The sequence below is a fragment of the Salmo salar genome, chromosome 01, assembly GCF_965601325.2.
Source record: "Salmo salar chromosome 01, fSalSal1, whole genome shotgun sequence".
Lineage (NCBI taxonomy): Eukaryota > Metazoa > Chordata > Actinopteri > Salmoniformes > Salmonidae > Salmo > Salmo salar.
The window spans coordinates 164,139,789-164,166,056 of NC_138291.1; the positions used below are offsets into that span (position 1 = coordinate 164,139,789).

Consider the following 26,268-nt stretch of genomic DNA (forward strand, 5'->3'; position numbering starts at 1 on the left):
TGGCTTTGCAGGCTCTGGCTGAAAAAAAGTAGCGCGTTTGGGTAGTGGCTGGTTACAGTACTGTGAGACTCAGGCGCGTGCCCGCGTCGACCGAATGCTTTGTTTTCTTTCCTCTGTTTACCTAAACGCAGATTCCCGGTCGGAATATTATCGCTTTTTTACGAGAAAAATGGCATAAAAATGGATTTTAAACAGCGGTTGACATGCTTCGAAGTACGGTAATGGAATATTTAGAATTTTTTTGTCACGAATTGCGCCATGCTCGTGACCCTTATTTACACTTCGGATAGTGTCTTGAACGCATGAACAAAACGCCGCTATTTGAACGTCAGAACTAGCATACCCCCCGCAAACCTCCGGTGAATTTACTAAATTACTCACGATAAACGTTCACAAAAAACATAACAATTATTTTAAGAATTATAGATACAGAACTCCTTTGTGCAATCGAGGTGTCCGATTTTAAAATAGCTTTTCAGTGAAAGCACATTTTGCAATATTCTGAGTAGATAGCCCAGCCATCACGGCTAGCCATTTAGACACCCACCAAGTTTAGCCCTGACCAAACTCTGATTTACTATTACAAAAGTTTGATTACCTTTGATGTTCTTCGTCAGAATGCACTCCCAGGACTGCTACTTCAATAACAAATGTTGGTTTGGTCCAAAATAATCCATCGTTATATCCAAATAGCGGCGTTTTGTTCGTGCGTTCAAGACACTATCCGAAGTGTAAATAAGGGTCACGAGCATGGCGCAATTCGTGACCAAAAAATTCTAAATATTACATTACCGTACTTCGAAGCATGTCAACCGCTGTTTAAAATCTATTTTTATGCCATTTTTCTCGTAAAAAAAGCGATAATATTCCGACCGGGAATCTGCGTTTAGGTAAACAGAGGAAAGAAAACAAAGCATTCGGTCGACGCGGGCACGCGCCTGAGTCTCACAGTACTGTAACCAGCCACTACCCAAACGCGCTACTTTTTTTCAGCCAGAGCCTGCAAAGCCACGATTCAGCTTTTTGCCGCCTTCTGAGAGCCCATGTGAGCCGTAGGAAGTGTCACGTAACAGCAGAGATCCTTTGTAATGGATAGAGATAATCAAGAAGGGGAAGAAATTGTCAGACAGGCCACTTCCTGCATGGAATCTTCTCAGGTTTTGGCCTGCCATATGAGTTCTGTTATACTCACAGACACCATTCAAACAGTTTTAGAAACTTTAGGGTGTTTTCTATCCAAAGCTAATAATTATATGCATATTCTAGTTACTGGGCAGGAGTAGTAACCAGATTAAATCGGGTACGTTTTTTATCCAGCCGTGTCAATACTGCCCCCTAGCCCTAACAGGTTAATGCAACCGCTGTGTCAGATTTCAAAATAGCTTTACGGCCAAAGCACATTTTTCAATATTCTGAGTACAGAGCTCAGCCATCAAAGCAAGCTATACAGTTACCCACCAAGTTCTGGAGTCAACAAAACTCAGAAATAGTATTATAAATCTTCACTTACCTTTGCTGATCTTCGTCGGAATGCACTCCCAGGACTCCCACTTCCACAAGAAATGTTCGTTTTGTTCGATAAAGTCCATCATTTATGTCCAAATACCTCCGTTTTGTTCGCGCGTTCAGATCACTATTCCAAAGACATAATGTGCGAGCGCAAAACCCGAGACAAAAACTCAAAAAGTTCCATTACCGTTCGTAGAAACATGTCAATCGATGTTTACAATCAATCCTTAAGGTCTTTTTAACATAAATCTTCGATAATATTCCAACCGGACAATAGCGTATTCATTACAGAGGAAAAAGAAGGAACGGAGCGCCTGCGTGACTGCGCAGTAAACAACTCATAGGTCTCAGGCTTGAGTCAGCTCTTATTCTCTCCCCATTCACAGTAGAAGCATGAAACAAGTTTCTAAAGACTGTTGACATCTAGTGGAAGCCTTAGGAAGTGCAAAATGACCCCACAGCCACTGTAGTTTGGATAGGCAATCACTTGAAAAACTCCAAACCACTTCCTGGTTGGATTTTCTTCTCAGGTTTTTGCCTGCCATATGAGTTCTGTTATACTCACAGACACCATTCAAACAGTTTTAGAAACTTCAGAGTGTTTTCTATCCAAATCTACTAATAATATGCATATCCTACCTTCTGGGCCCGAGTAGCAGGCAGTTTAATTTGGGCACGTTATTCATCTGAATTTCCGAATACTGCCCCCTGTCACCAAGAAGCTAACTTCTTCAGGATTGGTGGGTCCCCTGTGGGATGGTTGAGCTAACGTACGCTAATGCGATTCGCATGAGGTTGTAAGTAACAAGAACATTTCCCAGGACATAGACATACTGTATCTGATATTGGCAGAAAACTTAAAGGACATCGCCCTCAAACGCAGCCCCAACACTTAACACAGGAGCAACAGATCAATAGACATCCCCACCCAGACCAGCAAGACACTCTCCCAGACCTGCGGGACCCTCCCTGGATCTACACATAGAGGACCCATGCCAAGAGGACCTAGATCCAGACCACAGCACCACCAGCCACATCCACACCACCACCTCAACCAATCAACACCACCAAATCAACCATACCCACACCCCATTTAGACCCCCTCAGATCAGACCAAGGCCTGACCTTGAGCAGGCAAACAGGCCCAACCCCCACTCTTACACTATGCCAAGCCAATGGCATGTACCAGATGCTCAGCAGGCTCTGCTCACACTTACTGGCCTGAGGCCAAACCACACGACCAACAACGTTGGGCACTTTATGGAACACAAAGCCTTCAATATCTCATCCTGGAATATCCAGGGCCTGAGGTCATCTGCCTTAGGCCTAAAGAGCAGGACCCTGGACGTCACCAAAGAAAACGTAAATGCAGACATTGTCATTCTACAAGAAACATGGTATAGAGGAGACGGAACCACTGGTTGCCCTCTAGGTTACAGAGAGCTGGTAGTGCTATCCACTAAACAATTTCTTTACATTTTATTTCACCTTTATTTAACCAGGTAGGCTAGTTGAGAACAAGTTCTCATTTACAACTACGACCTGGTCAAGATAAAGCAAAGCAGTGCAGCACAAACAACAATGCAGAGTTACACATGGAATAAACAAACATACAGTCAATAATACAGTAGAAAAAGTCTATATAAAGTGTGTGCAAATGAGGTAGGATACTGGAGGTAAGGCAATAAATAGGCCATAGTGGCGAAATAATTACAATATAGCAATTAAACACCGGAGTGATAGATGTGCAGAAAATGAGTGTACAAGTAGAGATACTGGGGTGCAAAGGAGCAAAAATAAATAAAAGAGATAACAGTATGGGGACGAGGTAGTTGGATGGGCTATTTACAGATAGGCTATGTACAGGTGCAATGATCTGTGAGCTGCTCTGACAGCTGGTGCTTAAAGATAGTGAGGGAGATATGAGTCTCCAGCTTCAGCGATTTTTGTAGTTCGTTCCAGTCATTGGCAGCAGAGAACTGGTTGGAAAGGCGGCCAAATTAGGAATTGGCTTTGGGGGTGACCAGTGAAATATACCCGCTGGAGTGTGTGCTACGGGTGGGTGCTGCTATGGTGACCAGTGAGCTGAGATAAGGCAGGGCTTTACCTAGCAAAGACTTATAGATGACTGGAGCCAGTGGGTTTGGCGACGAATATGAAGCTAGGGCCAGCCAACGAGAGCATACAGGTTGCAGAGGTGGGTGGTATATGGGGCTTTGGTGACAGAACAGATGGCACTGTGATAGACTGCATCCAATTTGCTGAGTAGAGTGTTGGAGGCTATTTTGTAAATTACATCGCCGAAGTCAAGGATCGATAGGATAGTCAGTTGTACGAGGGTATGCTTGGCAGCATGAGTGAAGGATGCTTTGTTGCGAAATAGGAAGATGATTCTAGATTTAATTTTGGATTGGAGATGCTTAATGTGAGTCTGGAAGGAGAGTTTACAGTCTAACCAGACACCTAGGCATTTGTAGTTGTCCACATATTCTAAGTCAGAACCATCCAGAGTAGTGATGCTGAGCCGGCGGGCAGGTGTGGGCAGCGATCGGTTGAAGAGCATGCATTTAGTTTTACTTGCATTTAAGAGCAGTTGGAGGCCACAGAAGGAAAGTTGTATGGCATTGAAGCTCGTCTGGAGGTTAGTTAGCTACATGTGCTTTGGGGAAAGTAGAAGAAGCTTTTTCAAACACTCCCTTGAGTGCCGTGGCCACCCTTTCCTGCTGTGCTCTTAGGTTGTTTGTGACCCTAGTTGGTCCTCAAACAGAAGGTCTAGGGCGCGCTGGATGTTCGAACACCAGAGTTTAGACACTCTGTGTTTGGGAAAAGTATATTTTCTTGTATATATTTCCCATTTGAGTCCATAAGGAGTACATTCTGTGTCTTGTGTATATCCTCAGTGGTTGTGTTGGGGGGGGGTGTGGTCCCGTGTGGTCCCGTGTGGCTCAGTTGGTAGAGCATGGTGTTTGCAACACCAGGGTTGTGGGTTCAATTCCCACGGGGGACCAGTATGGAGAAAAAAAATAGAAAAAAAAAATGTATGAAATGTATGCATTCACTACTGTAGGTCGCTCTGGATAAGAGTGTCTGCTAAATTATGTAAAATGTAAATGGGTGTGTCAGGAGGCCTATCAGGGTGACTGACAGGGGGTGGGATTCCCAGGGCTTGGTGTTCTTCATTTGTCTGTCCTACTCTGTTGTCAACACTATGGTCAGGGTCTGCGGTGCACTGTTCTGCTGGTGTGTCAAGACCAACTCTCTCCTGACTGTTTTTGGTGCTGACTGGAGTGTGTTTACCTCTTGTTCCAGCTCCACCTGCCTTACCTCCAGTTGGGTGAATGTATCCTTCATTTCAATGAGGGAGTAGTACTCTGTGCTGGGAGGTTGACTTTCCCGCTTGGGGTTGCTCGTCTGTGGGGTTGTTTAATGAAGAGGTCTGGTTTGACATGCTCGGGATGGGGGTATCTTTCTCAAGAGAGCACTTATTCTGCTGAGCTATCTCTTTGATAATGTGAAAGTCCAGCTGAAACTGTTTGGGGTTTCCCTGTACTATTACTGTTCCAGATTTGTACACGTTCACATTTGCTGAGTCAGAGTCCTCGTTGTCTAGTATCCTGAGTTTCCACCCATCGGTAACACCCCGATGGGTGGAATATAGCACTGTGTGTTAATATAGCACTGTGCCATGCCAGGGGATGGTCTGCGTGGAAGATTAAGTTGCTTATGTTCCCATTTTTATAACAGTCAGCAAAAAGTGTTTCTTGATTTTCCAAAGGAGCTTCATTTTGTACTCTTTCATGCCTTATCATTTTTTACATACAAGAGTGTACTGTATTTTAATTACCTTTGAACAGCGTTTCAGGTTTCTGTTTGTTTGCCAGAGCATTTGCTGTATAGCTTGGGAATAATAATCATTGGCAGTAGGAAGCCTTCCATGTAATTCCGTCTTGGTTATGTTGTGGAGAGTAGCACCCTGTATATGTCCCTGCCAAAAAATCCAAGTTTATCTAACTCTAAATCTATCTTTTTTTAAAAACATGCTAAAAAATAAGTGAGATCATCTGCTCATGACCTCCCTTAGCCCCCTCTTCTCCTCTCTCTATCCCCTCCCTGATCACCCTCCCCTCTTCTGTCTATTCCCCCAGCCCCCTCCCCTCTTCTCTCTATCCCCTCCCCTAGCCCCCTCTCCTCCTCTCTCTGTCCCCTTCCTTAGCCCCCTCTCCTCTTCTCTCTATCCCATCCCCTAGCCCCCTCTCCTCCTCTCTCTATCCCCTCCCCTAGCCCCCTCTCCTCCTCTATACTGTATATCCCTTCTATACTAGGCTAGCAGCTCATCTGGGTTAGATTTTAAGAGCGCTACAGCGACATAAGCATCAAACAGCCCTGGAGCAGATGGAAGCAGGCAGCCCGTCTTTACACCGAGACCTCTCACTCCAACTGGGGCCTGATTCTATCATCCAGTCACTGATACTGGGTGCTGGCATGCATTAACCAACAGATTCCTCTTCCCGTCATCCTTCCAAAAGCCTCTTAGTATTCCAGAGAGCTACGGACACAATCAAACCCAACTAAGACCTAACCGATCGCTCTTGAAAAATAAAGAAATGTTTGTTTGATAAGTTCATGTTGAAATCATGAAATTAATAATATCTGTTTGAAACAACAGGTCAAGTTTGCATGTTGTAATTGTGCTGTAGAAATTTTTAAAAAAAATGGGAGCAGCTGCTTGCCTGGCACTGCTTGAATAAACCGGCTGCTGGAAACGAGATAATGGGTTCAGATATGGAGCCAGTTTCTGTTAGTCCATCCAAGCCTTACGTTCCCTGGCTCTCTGACTACTAGACTAGTGTGTATGTGTGTGTGTGTGTATGCCTGCATGTGCGTGAGTGTGTGCTGCATTTATATTCATCCCTATTTCCTACTGCACCAAACCCCCCTCCAGACCTCCCAGGTCTTCCACAGAGGGGAGTCTTGGAAACAGAGTTTGGTTGGGTAAATAAATAGTGAGATTTAGAGGATGGCGTGAAGGACGGGGGGGGGGATCAGAGAGAGGAGGATAGAAGGCAGCCGTACTGTATGTATTTGAACAGGATGCTGCTATAATCTCATAAACAACATTACACCCCAAAACCTTCCTTTCTTTTCATTTCATCACTGCTTTTCACCTAGATCACAACCTCCATCAAACTCAACATTCTCTTTGATTGAAATATACAATGTTCTGTTCCTAGCATTTAGAAGACTTCATAAAAGCAAAGTACAATTGTATTGTACTACTGTAAACTGAGTACAGAACAGTGCCATTTCAATTGAATATGCCTCTTGCTGTCTCCTAATGTACACTCAGGCATTTGTCTTTTGCCTTTAGCTAAGACGGGGAAATGTACTTGGTCTACTTACGCATTTCCAAAAGTGTTTTCTGTGAGTGGCTTTCTCAATGGAGTGCAATTAGGCTTTATGTGTAGAGAGCACTGCATGTAGATAGATAGGCACTGTTAGACGGGTGAGGCAGAGGTAGGGATTCAGGTTGGCTGTGGAGAGAGATGGAGGGAAGGGAGGATGGGGGAGCAAGGGAGGTGAGCAGAGAGGCACTGAAGGAAAGAAGCAAGGATGCGGGAAGGAGCCAGGATGGTAGTGAGGGAGGGAGGGAAGGAGAGAGGGTGGGAGGGACAGAGAGAGAGAGAGAGAGGGACAGAGAGGGTAAAAAGAGAATGTGAGATAGAGACAGAGAGAGAAAGAGAGAGAGGGAGGGAGGGAGAAGGGGAGGCTCCACTCCTGAGAAGTCTGCAGCTGTTGCGGGAAGGAGCAAGAATGAGGAGTGAGGGAGGATCAGGTAGGGAGAGAGAGAGAAAGACAGAGAGAAAGACAGAGAGAGCGTTAGAGAGCGAGAGAGTTAGAGAGAGAGGGAGAGAGAGAGAGATTTGAGAGAGACAGAGAGAGAAAGAGGAAGAGAGAGGGAGGGAGGGAGAAGGGGAGGCAGGGATGAGGGCAGCAAAGGAGATGAGAAGGTCTGCAGTGTGTTTGTGATGAATGGGCTCCACTCCTGAGAAGTCTGCAACTGTTTGTCTCACATACAGAAACATGGTACACTGCTGGAGAGTGGAGGAGGGGAGGTGAGGGGAGGGGAAGGGGAGAATAGAGAAGGAGAGGGGGGAGAGGATGTGGACAGGATAGGAAAGCAGGAGAGAGAGGGAGAGGAGAGGAGAGGAGAGGAGAGGAGAGGAGAGGAGAGGAGAGGAGAGGAGAGGAGAGGAGAGGAGAGGAGAGGAGAGGAGAGGAGAGGAGAGGAGAGGAGAGGAGAGGAGAGGAGAGGAGAGGAGAGTACATAGCAGTGCAGAGTACAGCAGAGTAGAGCTGGTTGGGGTAGAGTATAGCTGGGTAGATCATAGTTGAGCTGGGTAGATTAGAGTAGAGCTGGGTAAATCAGAGTAGAGCTGGGTAGAGTAAAATATAGCTGGGTAGATGAAAGAAGAGCTGGGTCGATCAGACTAGAGCTGGGTAGAGCAGACTAGAGCTGGGTAGAGCAGACTAGAGCTGGGTAGAGCAGAGTAGAGCTGGGTAGAGCAGAGTAGAGCTGGGTAGATCAGAGTAGAGCTGGGATGAGCAGTGTAGAGCTGGGTAGATCAGAGTAGAGCTGGGTAGAGCAGAGTGGAGCTGGGTAGATTAGAGTATAGCTGGGTAGATCAGAGTAGAGCTGGGTAGAGCTGGGTAGATCAGAGTAGAGCTGGGTAGAGCTCAGTAGATCAGAGTAGAGCAGAGTAGAGCTGGGTAGAGCAGAGTAGAGCTGGGTATATCATAGAAGAGCTGGGTATATCAGAGCAGAGCTGGGTAGATCAGAGTAGAGATGAGGAAATCAGAGTCGAGCTGGGTAGATCAGAGTAGAGCTGGTTAGAGTATAGCTGGGTAGATTATAGTGGCGCTGGTTAGATCAGAGTAGAGCTGGGTAGATCAGAGTAGAGCTGGGTACATCAGAGTAGAGCTGGGTAAAGCTCGGTAGATCAGAGTAGAGCTGGGTATATCAGAGCAGAGCTGGATAGATCAGAGCAGAGCTGAGTAGATCACAGCAGAGCTGGGTAGCGCAGAGTAGAGCTGGGTAGAGCAGAGTAGAGCTGGGTAGATCAGAGTAGAGCTGGGTAGAGCAGAGTGGAGCTGGGATGAGCAGTGTAGAGCTGGGTAGATCAGAGTAGAGCTGGGTAGAACAGAGCAGAGCTGGGATGAGCAGAGTAGAGCTGGGTAGATCAGAGTAGAGCTAGGTAGATCAGAGTAGAGCTGGGTAGAGTAGAGTGGAGCTGGGTAGATTAGAGTATAGCTGGGTAGATCAGAGTAGAGCTGGGTAGAGCAGAGTGGAGCTGGGATGAGTAGAGTAGAGCTGGGTAGATCAGAGTAGAGCTGGGTAGATGAGAGTAGAGCTGGGTAGAGTAGAGTGGAGCTGGGTAGATTAGAGTATAGCTGGGTAGATCAGAGTAGAGCTGGGTAGAGCTGTGTAGATCAGAGTAGAGCTGGGTAGAGCTCAGTAGATCAGAGTAGAGCAGAGTAGAGCTGGCTAGAGCAGAGTAGAGCTGGGTATATCAGAGCAGAGCTGGGTAGAACAGAGTAGAGCTGGGTAGAGCTCAGTAGATCAGAGTAGAGCAGAGTAGAGCTGGCTAGAGCAGAGTAGAGCTGGGTATATCAGAGTCGAGCTGGGAGGATCAGAGTAGAGCTGGTTAGAGTATAGCTGGGTAGATTATAGTGAAGCTGGTTAGATCAGAGTAGAGCTGAGTAGATCAGAGTAGAGCTGGGTAGATCAGAGTAGAGCTGGGTAGATCAGAGTAGAGCTGGGTAGATCAGAGTAGAGCTGGGTAGATCAGAGTAGAGCCGGGTAGATCAGAGTAGAGCTGGGTAGATCAGAGTAGAGCTGGGTAGATCAGAGTAGAGCTGGGTAGATCAGAGTAGAGCTGGGTAGATCAGAGTAGAGCTGGGTAGATCAGAGTAGAGCTGGGTAGATCAGAGCTGGGATGAGCTAGGCTGTCTCTCCAGATTCCTATTTCAATTCAATAGTGGAGGGGAAGTTCATTGTAAATTAGCTCCAGTACATGCTGAACTTAGACTTTACATGAATGTAATGAAGCAATGATGTTGAAGATGAAGATGGTGATGGTGAGCATGAGGAGGAAGATTATGATTATGATGATGAATGACTTTGGCAATGGTGAGTATAATTTGATCTTAAAATATGCAGTAACAGCTGATGTAATTGGTAGAGCAGAACAGGTCCATTTACAGAAGAAGCAATGAACTAAAAACAACAGTAACACTAGTCCAGACCCATGCAGGAAGAGCCTCAGTAACTGAACTGTGCTCAGTCATCTTCACAGTCAGTACTGTCTGTCAGCACTTTGTGACCATTAAGTCTATTATGGCTCATTTGACATAGACACAGACGCACAATCAGTTCTTAGTGCGATTCAATAACCCTCAACTCTTTGTGTTATGATGAACAATCACTATATTTTATTAGCTAGCCTATTATATTGAATGACTGGCATTACATGCTTGGATGTCAAGCATTAGTATTAGCCACCTCAGTGAAGACCTAATATGCTATGGCCCAAACGACACCCTATTACCTATGTAGTGCACTACTTTTGACCAGAGCCCACTGATTGGTGGAGTAATTTAATGAGGTAAATGTAAAAACTATGTTGATTTCAGAGGTAAAAAAAGAACCAGAAAGGAACAGTATAAACCAGTACTTTATTATTATGCTAGTCAGAACTATGGATCAGAACAAAACAACAGTGCCACAAAAGTGGCAAAGTCGATATCCACATTTTATAAACACAGTTATTGTTATTTGTGGTCGGAAACATTATTTACAATTAATTATCTGACGGGGACGGTGTGCAATTTTTTTTACAGAACAAGGGAAGTGTTATGTCAAAATATGTTTCATGTTTGGGAGGGAGGTACATTTATTTTTATTGCACCTTGAGTTGGACCAGCACCCCCAGTAGATGTCAAACTGTCTCTAATTGCAACATTAGTGAAGTGAAGTTTGATGAATTGCAGGATGTTATTTTTTTAAACTTATGTTAGGGTTTGCAGAGTGTTTATTCTTCCAACTGTGTTTCTCCAACGTAATGACCAAAGAGCATATTCAACAGTTAAGGGTCTGTGGCTAATATCCCAGCAAATAGTTTATTTTCTATATTTAAAGACAGAGAAAAAAACGATTTAACTGGTCAAAAGTGATTAATTCCATAAGAGGGGGGTTTCCATGGAAACCTGATGTTATTCTTAGGACTGTCAAACAATAAAAAAAAATGTCATTGAGTTAATCGCAGGATTTGCTTTTATTTCACAAATTCAGAATTTGCTGAAATTGAGCTGTAATTTAAGATTCTGTAATCTAAGCGTTACTATAATATTGATGTCTTGATTTTGTCCAAAGTAACGGTAAGCAAAATCAAGGAAGTTGATAAAGCTACATGTGCTTTATCAAATTTAACCTCAATGTCTGCTTGTTTTGATATAACATTGTTGTTTTTAGTTGTATAGATATTTTTTAAATAAACCTTTATTTAACTAGGCAAGTCAGTTAAGAACAAATTCTTATTTACAATGACGGCCTACACCGGCCAAACCCGGACGACGCTGGGCCAATTGTGCACCGCCCTATGGGACTCCCAATCACGGCCAGTTGTGATACAGCCTGTATATTGGATGTTTTCAGTTTTTATTCAAACAATTTCAGACCATGCGATTAATTGTGATTACAAAAAGTTAACTAGATGTGAAGAGCTGGAGCTACATACAGCCCAAAAGTTATCTTCCCTGAGGCTTTAGAAGACATATGCATTTAACAGTTTGTTTTTGGGACATAATAAATATGATTATCTCGTTCACTTGGGGGAAATTAATTTACTTCTTGAAAGTCTTTCTGTCTGAAGCCAGCTCTTGTATTTCCCAAAGCAATTACAGTCAGGTTGAATTTAGACCAGTTCTTTCTGCTCGCTAGCTCTCTTTGCGGTGGAGGCCTGGGTTTCAGTATTGAGTGTTTCCTCTTATTCCTCTTCCATTCTGCTGTGGCTGTGTGAAGAGCTTTAGTACATGTATGGTGGCTGTTTAGAGACACAGCCACACGGCACACTCTACTGGTGGCTAAAGAAACTACACTCACTGTGGCTAGAGAAACTACACTCACTGTGGCTAGAGAAACTACACTCACTGTGGCTAGAGAAACTACACTCACCGGTGGCTAGAGAAACTACACTCAGTGGTGGCTAGAGAAACTACACTCACTGGTGGCTAGAGAAACTACACTCACTGGTGGCTAGAGAAACTACACTCACTGGTGGCTAGAGAAACTTCACTCACTGTGGCTAGAGAAACTACACTCACTGTGGCTAGAGAAACTACACTCTACTGGTGGCTGGAGAAACTACACTCTACTGGTGGCTGGAGAAACTACACTCACTGGTGGCTAGAGAAACTACACTCACTGATGGCTAGAGAAACTACACTCACTGTGGCTAGAGAAACTACACTCTACTGGTGGCTGGAGAAACTACACTCTACTGGTGGCTGGAGAAACTACACTCACTGGTGGCTAGAGAAACTACACTCACTGATGGCTAGAGAAACTACACTCACTGTGGCCTGGATCTGTCAGAGAAGAAAATTGTTACAGCATCCATCCTCCTTGGTGTGTGTGTGTGTGTGTGTGTGTGTGTGTGTGTGTGTGTGTGTGTGTGTGTGTGTGTGTGTGTGTGTGTGTGTGTGTGTCTGTCTGTCTGTCTGTCTGTCTGTCTGTCTGTCTGTCTGTCTGTCTGTCTGTCTGTCTGTCTGTCTGTCTGTCTGTCTGTCTGTCTGTCTGTCTGTCTGTCTGTCTGTCTGTCTGTCTGTTTGTGTGTGTTTGCGACTATGTGTGAGTGTGCCTGCTACTGAGAGCCGGTATGATGGTCCTGTAAGACACACTTTACATATCTATCTACGGGTGTGTGTGTGTTGTAAATGCCTCCTCTCATCTCTCTAGTCCAGGTGTGTGTGTTGTAAATGCCTCCTCTCCTCTCTCTAGTCCAGGTGTGTGTGTTGTAAATGCCTCCTCTCCAAGCTCTACTCCAGGTGTGTGTGTTGTAAATGCCTCCTCTCCTCTCTCTAGTCCAGGTGTGTGTGTTGTAAATGCCTCCTCTCCTCTCTCTAGTCCAGGTGTGTGTGTTGTAAATGCCTCCTCTCCTCTCTCTAGTCCAGGTGTGTGTGTTGTAAATGCCTCCTCTCCTCTCTCTACTCCAGGTGTGTGTGTTGTAAATGCCTCCTCTCCTCTCTCTACTCCAGGTGTGTGTGTTGTAAATGCCTCCTCTCCTCTCTCTACTCCAGGTGTGTGTGTTGTAAATTCCTCCTCTCCTCTCTCTACTCCAGGTGTGTGTGTTGTAAATGCCTCCTCTCCTCTCTCTACTCCAGGTGTGTGTGTTGTAAATTCCTCCTCTCCTCTCTCTAGTCCAGGTGTGTGTGTTGTAAATGCCTCCTCTCCTCTCTCTACTCCAGGTGTGTGTGTGTGTATCGACTTCACCACAGGACCAACCTGCGAGCGTTGTCTGGATGGTTACTATGGCAACGCGTTGATTGGCACGCCCAATGACTGCAGACCTTGCCCCTGCCCGGACCGTACCAGCTGTGCTCAAATGACGGAGACGGGGGAGGTGGTCTGTACCAACTGCCCTTCAGGACAGAGAGGTGAGCTGAGATCATATTACATGACTGGTAGATGTCGGATAATGGGAACAAACCATTCCATTTTCCCATGATGAGCAGACCTCACCAGGGTTAAACTGGGCTGCATCCCAAATTGCAACCTATTTCCTATATAGTGCGCTACTTTTGACCAGAGCTTGGGCTCTATTCTAAAGTAGTGCAATATGTAGGGAATAGGGTGCCTTTTAGGACACAGCCATTGAGTTCATTGCTTGCTCAGTGAAGCAGATTTCCACAAATTGGCTGACAGATTTTTAATAAAACCTGTATTGGTGTCCTCGCTGTCTTGATAAAATTAGTCATGATTCTATCATGTAGAGCACAGTGTTTGAATTAAAAATATTCCATATTCCTTTGTCAGGTTTGGGCCATTCATTCATTTCCAGAATTTCATTACCAGATATTGATTTAGGTTGAAATGAAAATGGCCCCCAAACCCTCTAGCCCAACATCATCCATAACTCACCTATCAAAAACCCTGTCACCTGTCACCCCCCGACACACACACAAACACACATATACACACGCACATACACACACACCTTCTCTCCACAGGCATCAGATGTGAGATGTGCGAGGACAGTTTCCACGGCGACCCCCTGGGCCAGTCAGGGCCAGTTCAACCGTGTGAGAAGTGTGACTGTAACGATAATGTGGACCCCAACGCGCTGGGCGTGTGTGATCACATGACGGGCCATTGCCTGAAGTGCCTGGGACACACCGAGGGAGACCATTGCCAACGCTGCCGACAAGGTTACTATGGGGACGCCCTGAACCGCACTGTGGCCCAAAAGTGCAAACGTGAGTATGGAAACTTGGGAAGGGTGTATATAGGGTTGGGTTAGAGTTACAGGTTTTTAATTAAGGGGAAATATACAATTTTACATCTTAAATGTAACTAAATGTAATGGAAAATGTAATCTACATAATCCCCAAAAGTAATTATTTATCATGAGAGGGCCATTAACAATAACTAGTAATGATCCAGACTGCAAGAATGGTTCAAATCTCACCTTTGGGGTAAAAAATAGTTATAAATTGCTGAGGTGTAGTCACTTTTGAGAAGACAAGCTCAAGTACACAGTACAAATATGATAAAAAATATGAAAATATAAAAAATGTTATATAATGTATTTCCTATTCAACAAAACTGTAAGAATAAGGCTTGAAATAACTTATATTTTTTAATAAATAAAGAATAATCAAACGACTAAGTATAAGATTTCACCTTCTTTATAACTGTAAAATACATATTTGTATATTTAGTGTCAGAGAAAATGTACATACAGTATTTTCTAAAGGTCTCTCTTGATCAAAACATCTGCCCCATCGCTGTGAACATCTCACAGAGCTCTAGTTTAGCTTCCTGAACTCGTTAGGAACACGCCCCATATTAATCTCGTCTGTCTATGACAAACCAAAAAACATTTTTGGTTTCAAATCTATTAATTATTTTAGATTACTGGCTATAAATCGATCTCTGAATGTGCTACTGTGACGAAACCACTCTCCTGCTGCGTTGTGATGTAAGGGTTCCAGTGGTTGTGATGTAGGGTTCAGCCAGGAGTTGATGGACAGTCGGAAGAGTGAATGAAATGGTAGGAGGGACATCCCTGCTTCGTACAGGCAGAAGAGACATATTCCTGTGTCTGTGAGAATCAGGGCTACCGCTCATTGCAAGCCACTTCGATCTACAGTGTCCACAGATCGTTTTCTAAGTAAAATGTTGGTTGGAACCGGTACCAGAACCACGCAGGTCCCCTAAACAGGGGACTTTACATCGAAGAGATCTTAAATGAAGAATGTATTGACACTGAATGTATTTGAATAGAAATATGGTGACATGTATCTGAATGTGTGAGTCTGTACATTTCAAAGTGTGTTAGTGCATGTGTTATATTGTGTGTTTGTGTATCTGTGTATTTGTCCATTATGTGTGGGTGTCAGTGTGCCTTCAAGAGCTCTTCTTGAGGGTTTTGAAAGTGCTTCCCTCTTACTGATATATCAACTGGATTTCAGCAATTCTCACAATTCCAAAGAGTCTAAAGATTCTTGATAGCAGATGGATGGAATGCTCAGGAAAATAATAATTAGGAAAAGAGTCCTTTTTTTGTACAATTTTGTACAAACAATAACAACCCTACATAAACAAACAAACACACACATTTCTACAAACATCAATGACATCACACCTGTTCAGACCCACATGTTCCCACCACAACCATACACATAATGTATATCTCACAACCACACTCCCCCTCATCCTTCATCCCTGGAACGTTCCAGTGCTTGTAGCACTCTATGCCATATGGTGTGAAATTGTACTGTTCTATTTTTCTCCGTAGCCCAGACCTTTCCAATATTTCAATAATAATATATTAGATTCATCCACTGTTGTAGTGATAGAGGACCATTTGATTTCTAGTTTTTAAGTAGACGTTTTTTCAAAATCATTGACGAGAAAAGTATGGTCACCTCACCCTCCTATTCCATGTCTTGAAATATGCAGATAGGCGGATTAAAAGTAAATTTACATCGTAAAACTTCTGACAGCCAGCTTTCTAACTCCGCCCATAACTTTTGGACTTTATAGCACTCCCAGAAGGCATGGATTATTGAGTCTTTCTTAGTTTTATACTTTACACATGACTCTGCCGTTGTGCTGTAGAACATGTGAATTTAGTCTCTTGTATAATACATTCTATACATTATTTTGTACTGGATTAAGCGTACATTTTTGTTAACGGTAATTTCATTACTTATGTTCCAACACTCCCTCGATCTTGTGCCTATAATCAGGTATTTAGAATTCTTGATTCCAAGAGTTTATATTTTTTTCTAAGAGATTATCAGTTGGATAGTCTTTCTGCATGGTTTTGTATATTTCACCTATCATATATGTATCCTTTTCTGAGTCAAAGAAGATTTCCTCAACATTGCTTTTATGTCCAAAAGATTTCAGGTCGAACAAAAGATTTCAGGTGCAGTAAAAGAGTCTTCCTTAGAGTTAGGTGGTTAAAAGTGCCATTAGGAACTCCACATGGACTGAAGTGGCGTTGGAGTGGTTGGAAAGTGGGAGAAGATTTAGTTTTACAGGTTCTCTCAGAGTGAATAGAAGTCATACACCTACAGATTCTTTATCTTAATTAATCTTTATAAGGTAATGGTGTCACTTAAAAGGAGCTCTGGGAAAGATGCAGAGAGCAGTCTGCCCTGATCAGTTGACCTTCCAACTACAGTATTTTGTTAGTAGAAAGAGTACATTTTCTTATCAGCAAGTTTTTCTCCTGATAAACATGAAGAGACTTGGAAGATTAGGTTACTGTAGGGTTATGAGAGCGAGATATAGAGAAAGAAAGAGAGAGGTACAGATTGAGATAGAAAGAAAGAAAGAAAGAAAGAAAGAAAGAAAGAAAGAAAGAAAGAAAGAAAGAAAGAAAGAAAGAAAGAAAGAAAGAAAGAAAGAAAGAAAGAAAGAAAGAAAGAAAGAAAGAAAGAAAGAAAGAAAGAAAAAGAGTGAGATAAATAGAGAGAAAGAGAAATAGAGACACAGAGGTACAGGGAGAAAGAGGAAGAGAAGGAACATACACAAATGTAGAGAGAGAGAGCGAGAGAGAGAGATGTTCTGAGATGTCTGTGTCCCCCAGTAGCCTATAGCAACAGATATGTTCTGAGATGTCTGTGTCCCCCAGTAGCTTATAGCAACAGAGATGTTTTGCGATGTCTGTGTCCCCCAGTAGCCTATAGCAACAGAAATGTTCTGAGATGTCTGTGTCCCCCAGTAGCTTATAGCAACAGAGATGTTTTGCGATGTCTGTGTCCCCCAGTAGCCTATAGCAACAGAGATGTTCTGAGATGTCTGTGTCCCCCAGCAGCCTATAACAACAGAGATGTTCCATCTACAACCCCAGGAACCAACACAGTCGTGAAGAGGGCACGACAACACGTCTTCCCCCTCATTAGAAGGGTGAATAGAGTCGGCATGGGCCCTCAGATCCTCAAAAAGTTCTACAGCTACACCATTAAGAGCATCTTGACTGGCTGCATCCCCGCTTGGTATGGCAACTGCTCGGCATCCGACCGCAAGGCGCTACAGAGGGTAGTGCATACGGCCCAGTACATCACTGGGGCCTAGTTCCCTCCCTGTCATCCAGGACCTCTATACCAGGCGGCGTCAGAGGAAGCCCCTAACAATTGTCAAAGAATCCAGTCAACCAAGTCACAGTCCGTTCTCTCTGCTCCTGCACGTCAAGTGGTACTGGAGGGCCAAGTCTGAGACCAAAAGGCTCCTGCACAGCTTATATCCCAAATCCATAAGACTGCTAACCAAATGGCTACCCGGAGTATCTACTTTCACCCCTGCCTACAGTATCTGTGGGGTGTCTGTGGGGCAGCCATATCATCCTGTGTGTGTGTGTGTGTGTGTGTGTGTGTGTGTGTGTGTGTGTGTGTGTGTGTGTGTGTGTGTGTGTGTGTGTGTGTGTGTGTGTGTGTGTGTGTGTGTGTGTGTGTGTGTGTGTGTGTGTGTGTGTGTGTGTGTGTGTGTGGAAGGAGACAGTAAGAGTCAGGGACCCTCTCCCTCTGTCATCTACTGTTTTCTGCATCCCAAATGGCACCCTATTCCATATATAGTGCACTACTTTTGACCTGGGCCCATAGAGCCTTTAGGGCGGCAGGTAGCTGTTAGAGTGTTGGGCCTGAAACTGAAAGGTCGCTGGTTTGAGTACCCGAGCTGACAAGATGAAACCTGTCGATTTGGCCTTTGAGCAAGGACCTTAACCCTAATTTCCTCCAGGGGTGCAGTGCTAACATGGCTGACCCTGTAAAACAACACATTTTACTGCACCTATCCAGTCCATGTGACAATAAAACATGTATTTTTTGTGCAGTGTGCCAGTTGGGACGCAACCTCTGTCTGCTTAGCTCAGTCATTCAAATAAAATCTAATTTTATTTGTCACATGCGCCGATTACAACAAGTGTATACTTTACCGTGAAATGCTTACTTACAAGCCCTTTCCCAATGATGCACTTAAAAAGTAAGAACATTTGCAAATGAATGCAAAGAAAATAGTAACACAATAAAATAACAATAATGAGGCTTTATACAGGCTATATACAAGGAGTACCGGAACCGAGTCAGTGTAGTTGGGGTGATTGATTGAGGCAATATGTTCATGTAGGTTTGGTTAGGTGATTGATTGATTGATTGATTGATTGAAGTACAATGTACATGTACAGTAGATGGTCTCTTCTTTCTCTGCACTGTCCTAGATAACAAAAGCCAGGCACGCAGGGCAGACAGGACACGCCCTACAGAGAGATAGGGGTTTTTACTTTAACTCTGTCTAGACGATAGAGCGAAGGATAGAGCAAAGGAATAGAAGATTGAGTGAATGAATAGCAGATAGTGAATGGACAGAGGACAGGAAATATACAATTGCCACAACATTGATAGAAGAATAAGCTTCAGTGGTTGACTTCATTTGTGACACTGTGTTCAGTGTACTGTTTGGATGATGTATATGACATGTGTACCTTTTGCATACTTTGTTGGATTTGTGTTCTGTTTTGATAATGCTTTTGCCCGTTTAGGCTACTATACTTTTTGATACAGTATTTGATATGAGATTATGTGATTTACATGTGTTTTTTGTGTGTTTGACATGACGTTGACGTGTGGTTGTGTCTTCTCCCAGGCTGTGGCTGCAGTCCTGCAGGGACTTCTGGGTCGTTGGAGGACTGTGACCCCCAGACAGGAAGTTGTCTGTGCCTTATTCATGTGACCGGGCGAGACTGTGGTCAGTGTGAGGTGGGCTTCTTCAACCTGCAATCTGGAGTAGGCTGTGAGAGGTACAGGAAATCCTAAAGTGATTCTGGAATCTTCTATATGGTTCTATTGTCATGCATTCTGACTCTATAATTGGTTCTGATCATAGAAATAGAATAAGTCATTATTATTAATGATAAACTGGGTGGTTCGAGCCCTGAATGCTGATTGGCTGACAGCTGTGGTATAGCAAATCAAATCGAATCCAATTTTATTGGTCACATACACATGGTTAGCAGATGTTAATGCGAGTGTAGAGAAATGCTTGTGCTTCTAGTTCTGACAGTGCAGTAATATCTAACAAATTCACAACGACTACCTTATACACACGACGTAAGGGGATGGAATCAGAATATGTACATATAAATATATGGATGCGCGATAGCAGTGCGGCATAGGCAAGATGCAATAGATGGTATAAAATACAGTATATACATATGAGATGAGTAATGTAGGATATGTAAACATTATTAAAGTGGCATTATTTAAAGTGACTAGTGATATCATTATTAAATACATTTATTAAAGTGGCCAGTGATTTTAGTCTGTATGTTGGCAGCAGCCTCTCTATGTTAGTGATGGCTGTTTAACAGTCTGATGGCCTTGAGATAGAAGCTGTTTTTCAGTCTCTTGGTCCCAGCTTTGATGCACGTATATATCAGACCGTATACCAGGGGTATGACAAAACATGTATTTTTACTGCTCTAATTAGGTTGGTAACCAGTTTATAATAGCAATAAGGTACCTCTGGGGTTGTGTCGTGTCTAAGAACAGACCTTAGCCGTGGTATATTGACCATATACAACACCCTCTTGGGCCTTATTGCTTAATTAGAATAGTAATTATTATATATCTATGGTTCCATACTTAGAAATTCAGTGGTTCTGTTTCCTTTCATTAGTAAGTGTTATGTGAATCACTTTCAATGTTTCTTAGGTGCACCTGTAACCCCATTGGCTCATCTTCCATGGCTTGCCACCAAATCACAGGCCAGTGTGTGTGTCGGCTGGGAGTGGAGGGGCGGCTGTGCAGCACATGTCGTATGGGCTTCTTTGGTTTTTCCTCACGGGGCTGCAGAGGTAGCTACAGTAGCCTATACTGTGATTGGGGCTAGAAGTCCTTATGTGCAAACACTAAGACATATCAAAACGTGCTAAAACAAGTCATTCTGATAACAATAAGAAGTTAGAAATGTAACACGCACACATGCAATGTCTAATTCTTCAACAACAAATCTATTTGTCTATATGCCATTCATGCCCCCTTTCCCCTCTCTCCATCCCTGCCTCCCCCTCTCTCCATCCCTGCCTCCCCCTCTCTCCACCCCTGCCTCCCCCGCCTCCCCCTGTCCCTCTCTCCACCCCTGCCTCCCCCTCTCTCCATCACTGCCTCCCCTTTCCCCTCTCTCCATCCCTGCCTCCCCCTCTCTCTACCCCTGCCTCCCCCTCTCTCCATCCCTGCCTCCCCTCTCTCCACCCCTGCCTCCCCCTCTCTCCACCCCTGCCTCCCCCTCTCTCCACCCCTGCCTCCCCTGTCCCTCTCTCCACCCCTGCCTCCCCCTCTCTCCATCACTGCCTCCCCTTTCCCCTCTCTCCATCCCTGCCTCCCCCTCTCTCCACCCCTGCCTCCCACTCTCTCCACCCCTGCCTCCCCCTCTCTCCACCCCTGCCTCCCCCTCTCTCCACCCCTGCCTCCCCCTCTCTCCACCCCTGCCTCCCCCTGTCCTTCTCTCCACCCCTGCCTCCCCCTCTCTCCATCACACCTCCCCTTTCCCCTCTCTCCATCCCTGCCTCCCACTCTCTCCACCCCTGCCTCTCCCTCTCTCCACCCCTGCCTCCCACTCTCTCCACCCCTGCCTCCCCCTCTCTCCATCCCTGCCTCCCCCTCTCTCCACCCCTGTCTCCCCCTCTCTCCACCCCTGTCTCCCCCTGTTCCTCTCTCCACCCCTGCCTCCCCCTCTCTCCACCCCTGTCTCCCCCTCTCTCCACCCCTGTCTCCCCCTGTTCCTCTCTCCACCCCTGCCTCCCCCTCTCTCCACCCCTGTCTCCCCCTCTCTCCACCCCTGTCTCCCCCTCTCTCCACCCCTGTCTCCCCCTGTTCCTCTCTCCACCCCTGCCTCCCCCTCTCTCCACCCCTGCCTCCCCCTCTCTCCACCCCTGTCTCCCCCTCTCTCCACCCCTGTCTCCCCCTGTTCCTCTCTCCATCCCTGCCTCCCCCTCTCTCCACCCTGTCTCCCCCTCTCTCCATCCCTGCCTCCCCTTGTCCCTCTCTCCACCCCTGCCTCCCCCTCTCTCCACCCCTGTCTCCCCCTGTTCCTCTCAGCCTGTAATTGCGACCCAATGGGTTCCAGCTCCATGCAGTGCCACACCAACGGCACCTGTCCCTGCCGCCAGGGCTTCGTGGGGTACAAGTGTGACCAATGTGAGCTCAACTACTTCCACAACAGAGCCACACACCAGTGTGAGGAGTGCCCTGTCTGCTATGGGCTAGTCAAGGAGCAGGTAAGAGTGTTGCTCCTGTCTGTCTTTCTCTCTCTCTCTCTCTCTCTCTCTCTCTGTCTGTCTGCTATACTCTTTTCGACCAGAAAGTATCAGATACATGTATAGTAAGAAAGAGGGGTTCTGTTTTGCTCGCTCGGATGCATTCTGTGGTGAGATAGTTACGGTGCACTGTTCGGATGCTGGAGTTATTTTGGATGAAAGTGCGAAGGTAACTTACTTTTTAACGTGATTTGTTTGACAATCCGATGAAAACATCATGACTGGTTGTGTTCATGCCACATTTAAAGTTAGTAAATTGTTACAGTTATGTTGCATGGGTAAATAGTCACAAACACTGAATTTCCAAATCATTAGTATTTATTAGCCAAAATAAGTAGTAAGATAACGGCTGGGCTCAGCACATAATGTTTTGTTTTCACAAAACTAGGATAAGACACACAAGGCTATGAGCTATTAGAGGATGCTACTAAGATACGACATGAGGCTATAAGCTACTAGAGGGTGCTACTAAGATGAGACACGAGGCTATAAGCTACTAGAGGGTGCTACTAAGATGAGACACGAGGCTATAAGCTACTAGAGGGTGCTACTAAGATGAGACACGAGGCTATGAGCTACTAGAGGGTGCTACTAAGATGAGACACGAGGCTATAAGCTACTAGAGGGTGCTACTAAGATGAGACACGAGGCTATAAGCTACTAGAGGGTGCTACTAAGATGAGACACGAGGCTATAAGCTACTAGAGGGTGCTACTAAGATGAGACACGAGGCTATAAGCTACTAGAGGGTGCTACTAAGATGAGACACGAGGCTATAAGCTACTAGAGGGTGCTACTAAGATGAGACACGAGGCTATAAGCTACTAGAGGGCGCTACTAAGATGAGACACGAGGCTATAAGCTACTAGAGGGTGCTACTAAGATGAGACACATTAGGCTTTAAGCCATTAAGAGGCCATATCATCATACAGGAATATATCTCAATCAATACTGGAAATAGAATCTGTGAATCTGAATGCACGCTTTCAAGTCACCCCACCCTGTTCATCTGGCCGCCCCTCTCATCAAACCTGCCACTCAAGCCTAGAAGTCTTACTCCCTCCGAAATCACAAATTCTCTTTCTGGTCGTTTCTCCCACCGGTTGTTTCTCCCACACTAGCTGCAAGTGCTATCTGGGCCTCTCTGTGGCATGCTGGCTGAGTTTGCACAGGGAAATGCCTTTCTTGCTAGCTCTAATCCCAACTAAGCAGTAATCAATATCAATATAGTACTAAAAATAAAATACGATACAACAAACACGAGAAATAAAAATGTGCATTAACACGAGAAAGTAAAAGCTATATACACGGTCAGTTCCAATACCATATTTACAATTTGCAGGGATACTGAAGAGATAGAGGTAGATACAGTATGTATAGGGGTATGTTGACTAGCCATCTTAAAAATAAATAAAGGGTTAACTCAGATAGTCAGTGTAGCCATTTTGTTAGCTGTTTAGCAGTATTATGGGTTGGGGATAGAAGCTGTTCAGGAGCCTGTTGGTGTCAGAGCCTGATGCACCGGTACCGCTTGCCATGCGGAGCAGAGAGAACAGTATATGGCTTGGATGGCTGGAGTCTTTCATGATTTTCTGGGCCTTCCTTTCACACCACCTGATTTAGAGGTCCTGGATGGCAGGTAGCTCGGCACCAGTGATGTACTGGGCTGTCCGCAACACCCTCTGTAGCGTCATGCAATCGAGGGCGGTGCTGTTGCCATTTCTATTCTGAAACCAATTTAATCACTTCACAAACAAATAATTAAGATTTTTGAAAACAAACCAAGCTGTTCAAATCAAATTCAAATTGTATTTGTATTGGTCACATACACATATTTAGCAGATGTTATTGTGGGTGTAGCGAAATGCGTGTGTTCCAAGCTCCAACAGTACAGTAGTATCTAACAAATCACAACAATGCACATAAATCTAAAAGTAAAATAATGTAATTACGAAATATTTAAATATTAGAACGAGCAATGTCGGAGTGGCATTGACTAAAATACAGTAGAATAGAATACAGTATATACATATGAAATGAGTAAAGCAGTATTTAAACATTATTAAAGTGATTAGTGTTCCATTATTAAAGTGACCAGTGATTCCATGTCTATGTATACAGGGCAGCAGCCTCTAAGGTGCAGGGTTGAGTAACCAGGTGGTAGCCGGCTAGTGATGGCTATTTAACAGTCTGATGGCCTTGAGATAGAAGCTGTTTTTCAGTCTCTTTCCCAGCTTTGATGCACCTGTACTGACCTCGCCTTCTGGATGGTAGCGGGGTGAACAGGCAGTGGCTCAGGTGGTTGATGTCCTTGATGATCTTTTTGGCCTTCTCGTGACATCAGGTGCTGTAGATGTCCTGGAAGGCAGGTAGTTTGCCCCTGGTGATGTGTTGGGCAGACCGCACCACCCTCTGGAGAGCCCTGCTGTTGCAGATGGTGCAGTTGCCGTTCCAGGCGGTAATATAGCCCGACAGGATGCTCTCAATTGTGCATCTGTAAAAGTTTGTGAGGGTCTTAGGGGCCAAGCCAAATTTCTTCTGTCACGTCCTGACCAGCAGATGGAGCTGTTGTAGTAGTTTTGGGGTCAGGACGTGGCAGTCTTGTGTGTGTGATTGTTCTGTGTTGGTCTTGTGACTCCTGATCAGGAACAGCTGGGGATCGTTGTTCCTGATTGGGAGTCATATATGTAGGAGTATGTTTGTCACTTGGTTTTGTGGGTAGTTGTTTTTGCACTGTGTTGGTGAGCCTGCAAAACTGTTTAGTGTTGTGGTTATCATTTATTGTTTTGTCAAGTGGATGCTTTACTCTTTTTTTGTTAATTAAAATATGAGTATCCACAACTCCGCTGCATTTTGGTCTTCCCTGCAACACAACGAAGGATTTTGTGACATCTTCAGCCTCCTGAGGTTGAAGAGGCGCTGTTGCGCCTTCTTCACCAAACTGTCTGTGTGGGTGGACCATTTCAGATTGTCAGTAATATGTACGCCAAGGAACTTGAAGCTTTTCACCTTCTCCACTGCAGTCCCGTAGATGTGGATATGGGCGTGCTCCCTCTGCTGTTCCCTGAAGTCCACGATCAGCTCCTTCATTTCGTTGACGTTGAGGGAGAGGTTATTTTCCTGGCACCACTCCTCCAGGGCCCTCACCTCCTCCCTGTAGGCTGATCCGTCATTGTTGGTAATCAAGCCTACTACATCATCCACAAATATAATTTATTCAGTCTGGATAGCTTTAAGCAGTATGTAGATGCAAGCCTTGTCTTTAAGATCCTGCATGGTCTTGCCCCTCCACCCCTATGCCGACATATCAAGCTCAAGGAAAGCACCTCCATGATAACAAGGGCAGTAACTACAGGGGTAAGAGGCACTGTCACACCTTCTTCTCATCTGTGCGTGTGTGTGGACCATTTTAAGCCCTTAGTGATTTGGCGGAGGAACGAGGAACTCGAAGCTCTCGACCCGCTCCCCTGCGTGTTGCTAAGGGCACAGCCATCATAGTTAAAGGTCTTACCTACCTGGCACTCATGAGAGTATTTGTAACCCCTCCCCTTGCTCACTGCCACAGTTAAATACTGTAAATGTCTTTACTATAAAACCCATAAAAACATTTCATATATACGAGGTCCCTTATACCCCCCCTCCCCGCTGTTGTTATTGACCCATCACCATTGTATAATGAAATTTGCTCCAAAACAACAATTAGTAAGTCTATTCTAACTCCTACCCATGGGTGTGTTTGTAGTCTAACAATGGTGGCCATCTGGCCTCTTTTCAAAAACCAAGATAAATAATAAATCAGACTGAAGTCAATGTGAAGTCACTGATACAAAAACAGCTACAGAAATAGATGCTGACTGCATCCCAAATGGCACCCTATTCCCTATACAGTGCCCCTATGGGCCCTGGTGAAAAGTAGTGCACTGCACTATATAGGGAACAGGGTGCCATTTGGAAAGCAGACAGTTGCTTTAATGATCCAGTTTCTTTCTCATGTCTCCAGAGATTAGCACCAAATACATGTCCCATACAGTATGCTCCAGACTCTATACAGTGGCTGCTCTCTGCAGGCAAAGCTAATAGCAGAATTTTGTCGCTTCTGTAAAGTATACCTGTTCTTGCTAAAGTAGTTTGTTTTCTCTCTCTCTCACCGCTGGCTTTCTGCACACCTTCATCCCTTCTAAAGACAGCAGAGAAAAAAAGGGGGTGGAGAGGGATAAAGGAACAGTAAAGAAACAGGAAGAAATCCTTTCCTTTCCTCGCTTGTGCTGTATGTTCCTTTGTTCATGCAAGGAGAATTTAAAACACAAGATACACTATTGTCTTATATTGTGAGTAGCCTAATTGTGGTACTTGGCCTAGTATAAGAACTGTGATTTTACCTATGGGGGGCTGCAGTGAATAAATGAAAGGGTATTATTATAATTTTTGTAAATTAACCTTTATTTAACTAGGCAAGTCAGTTAAGAACAAATTCTTATTTACAATGACATCCTACCCCGGCCAAACCCAGACAACACTGGGCAAATTGTGCACCACCCTATGGGGCTCCCAATCACAGCCAGATGTGATACAGCCTGGATTTGAACCAGGGACTGTAGTGACACCTCTTTCACTGAGATGCAGTGCCTTAGACCGCTGCGCCACTCAGGAGTACAGGAGT

At 44.7% G+C, this 26,268-nt stretch overlaps 1 protein-coding gene across 1 annotated transcript in view; it reads left to right on the plus strand.

The window, feature by feature from the left end:
* Positions 1 to 26,268, plus strand: part of LOC106568667 (laminin subunit gamma-3) — a 198,000-nt gene that overhangs the window by 143,058 nt on the left and 28,674 nt on the right. Inside the window, exons 13-17 of the mRNA XM_014139189.3 lie at positions 13,033 to 13,221; positions 13,795 to 14,040; positions 18,938 to 19,091; positions 20,005 to 20,147; positions 21,391 to 21,569. Of these exons, the coding sequence (XP_013994664.3) occupies positions 13,033 to 13,221; positions 13,795 to 14,040; positions 18,938 to 19,091; positions 20,005 to 20,147; positions 21,391 to 21,569 (911 nt within the window). The remainder of the gene's footprint in view (positions 1 to 13,032; positions 13,222 to 13,794; positions 14,041 to 18,937; positions 19,092 to 20,004; positions 20,148 to 21,390; positions 21,570 to 26,268) is intronic.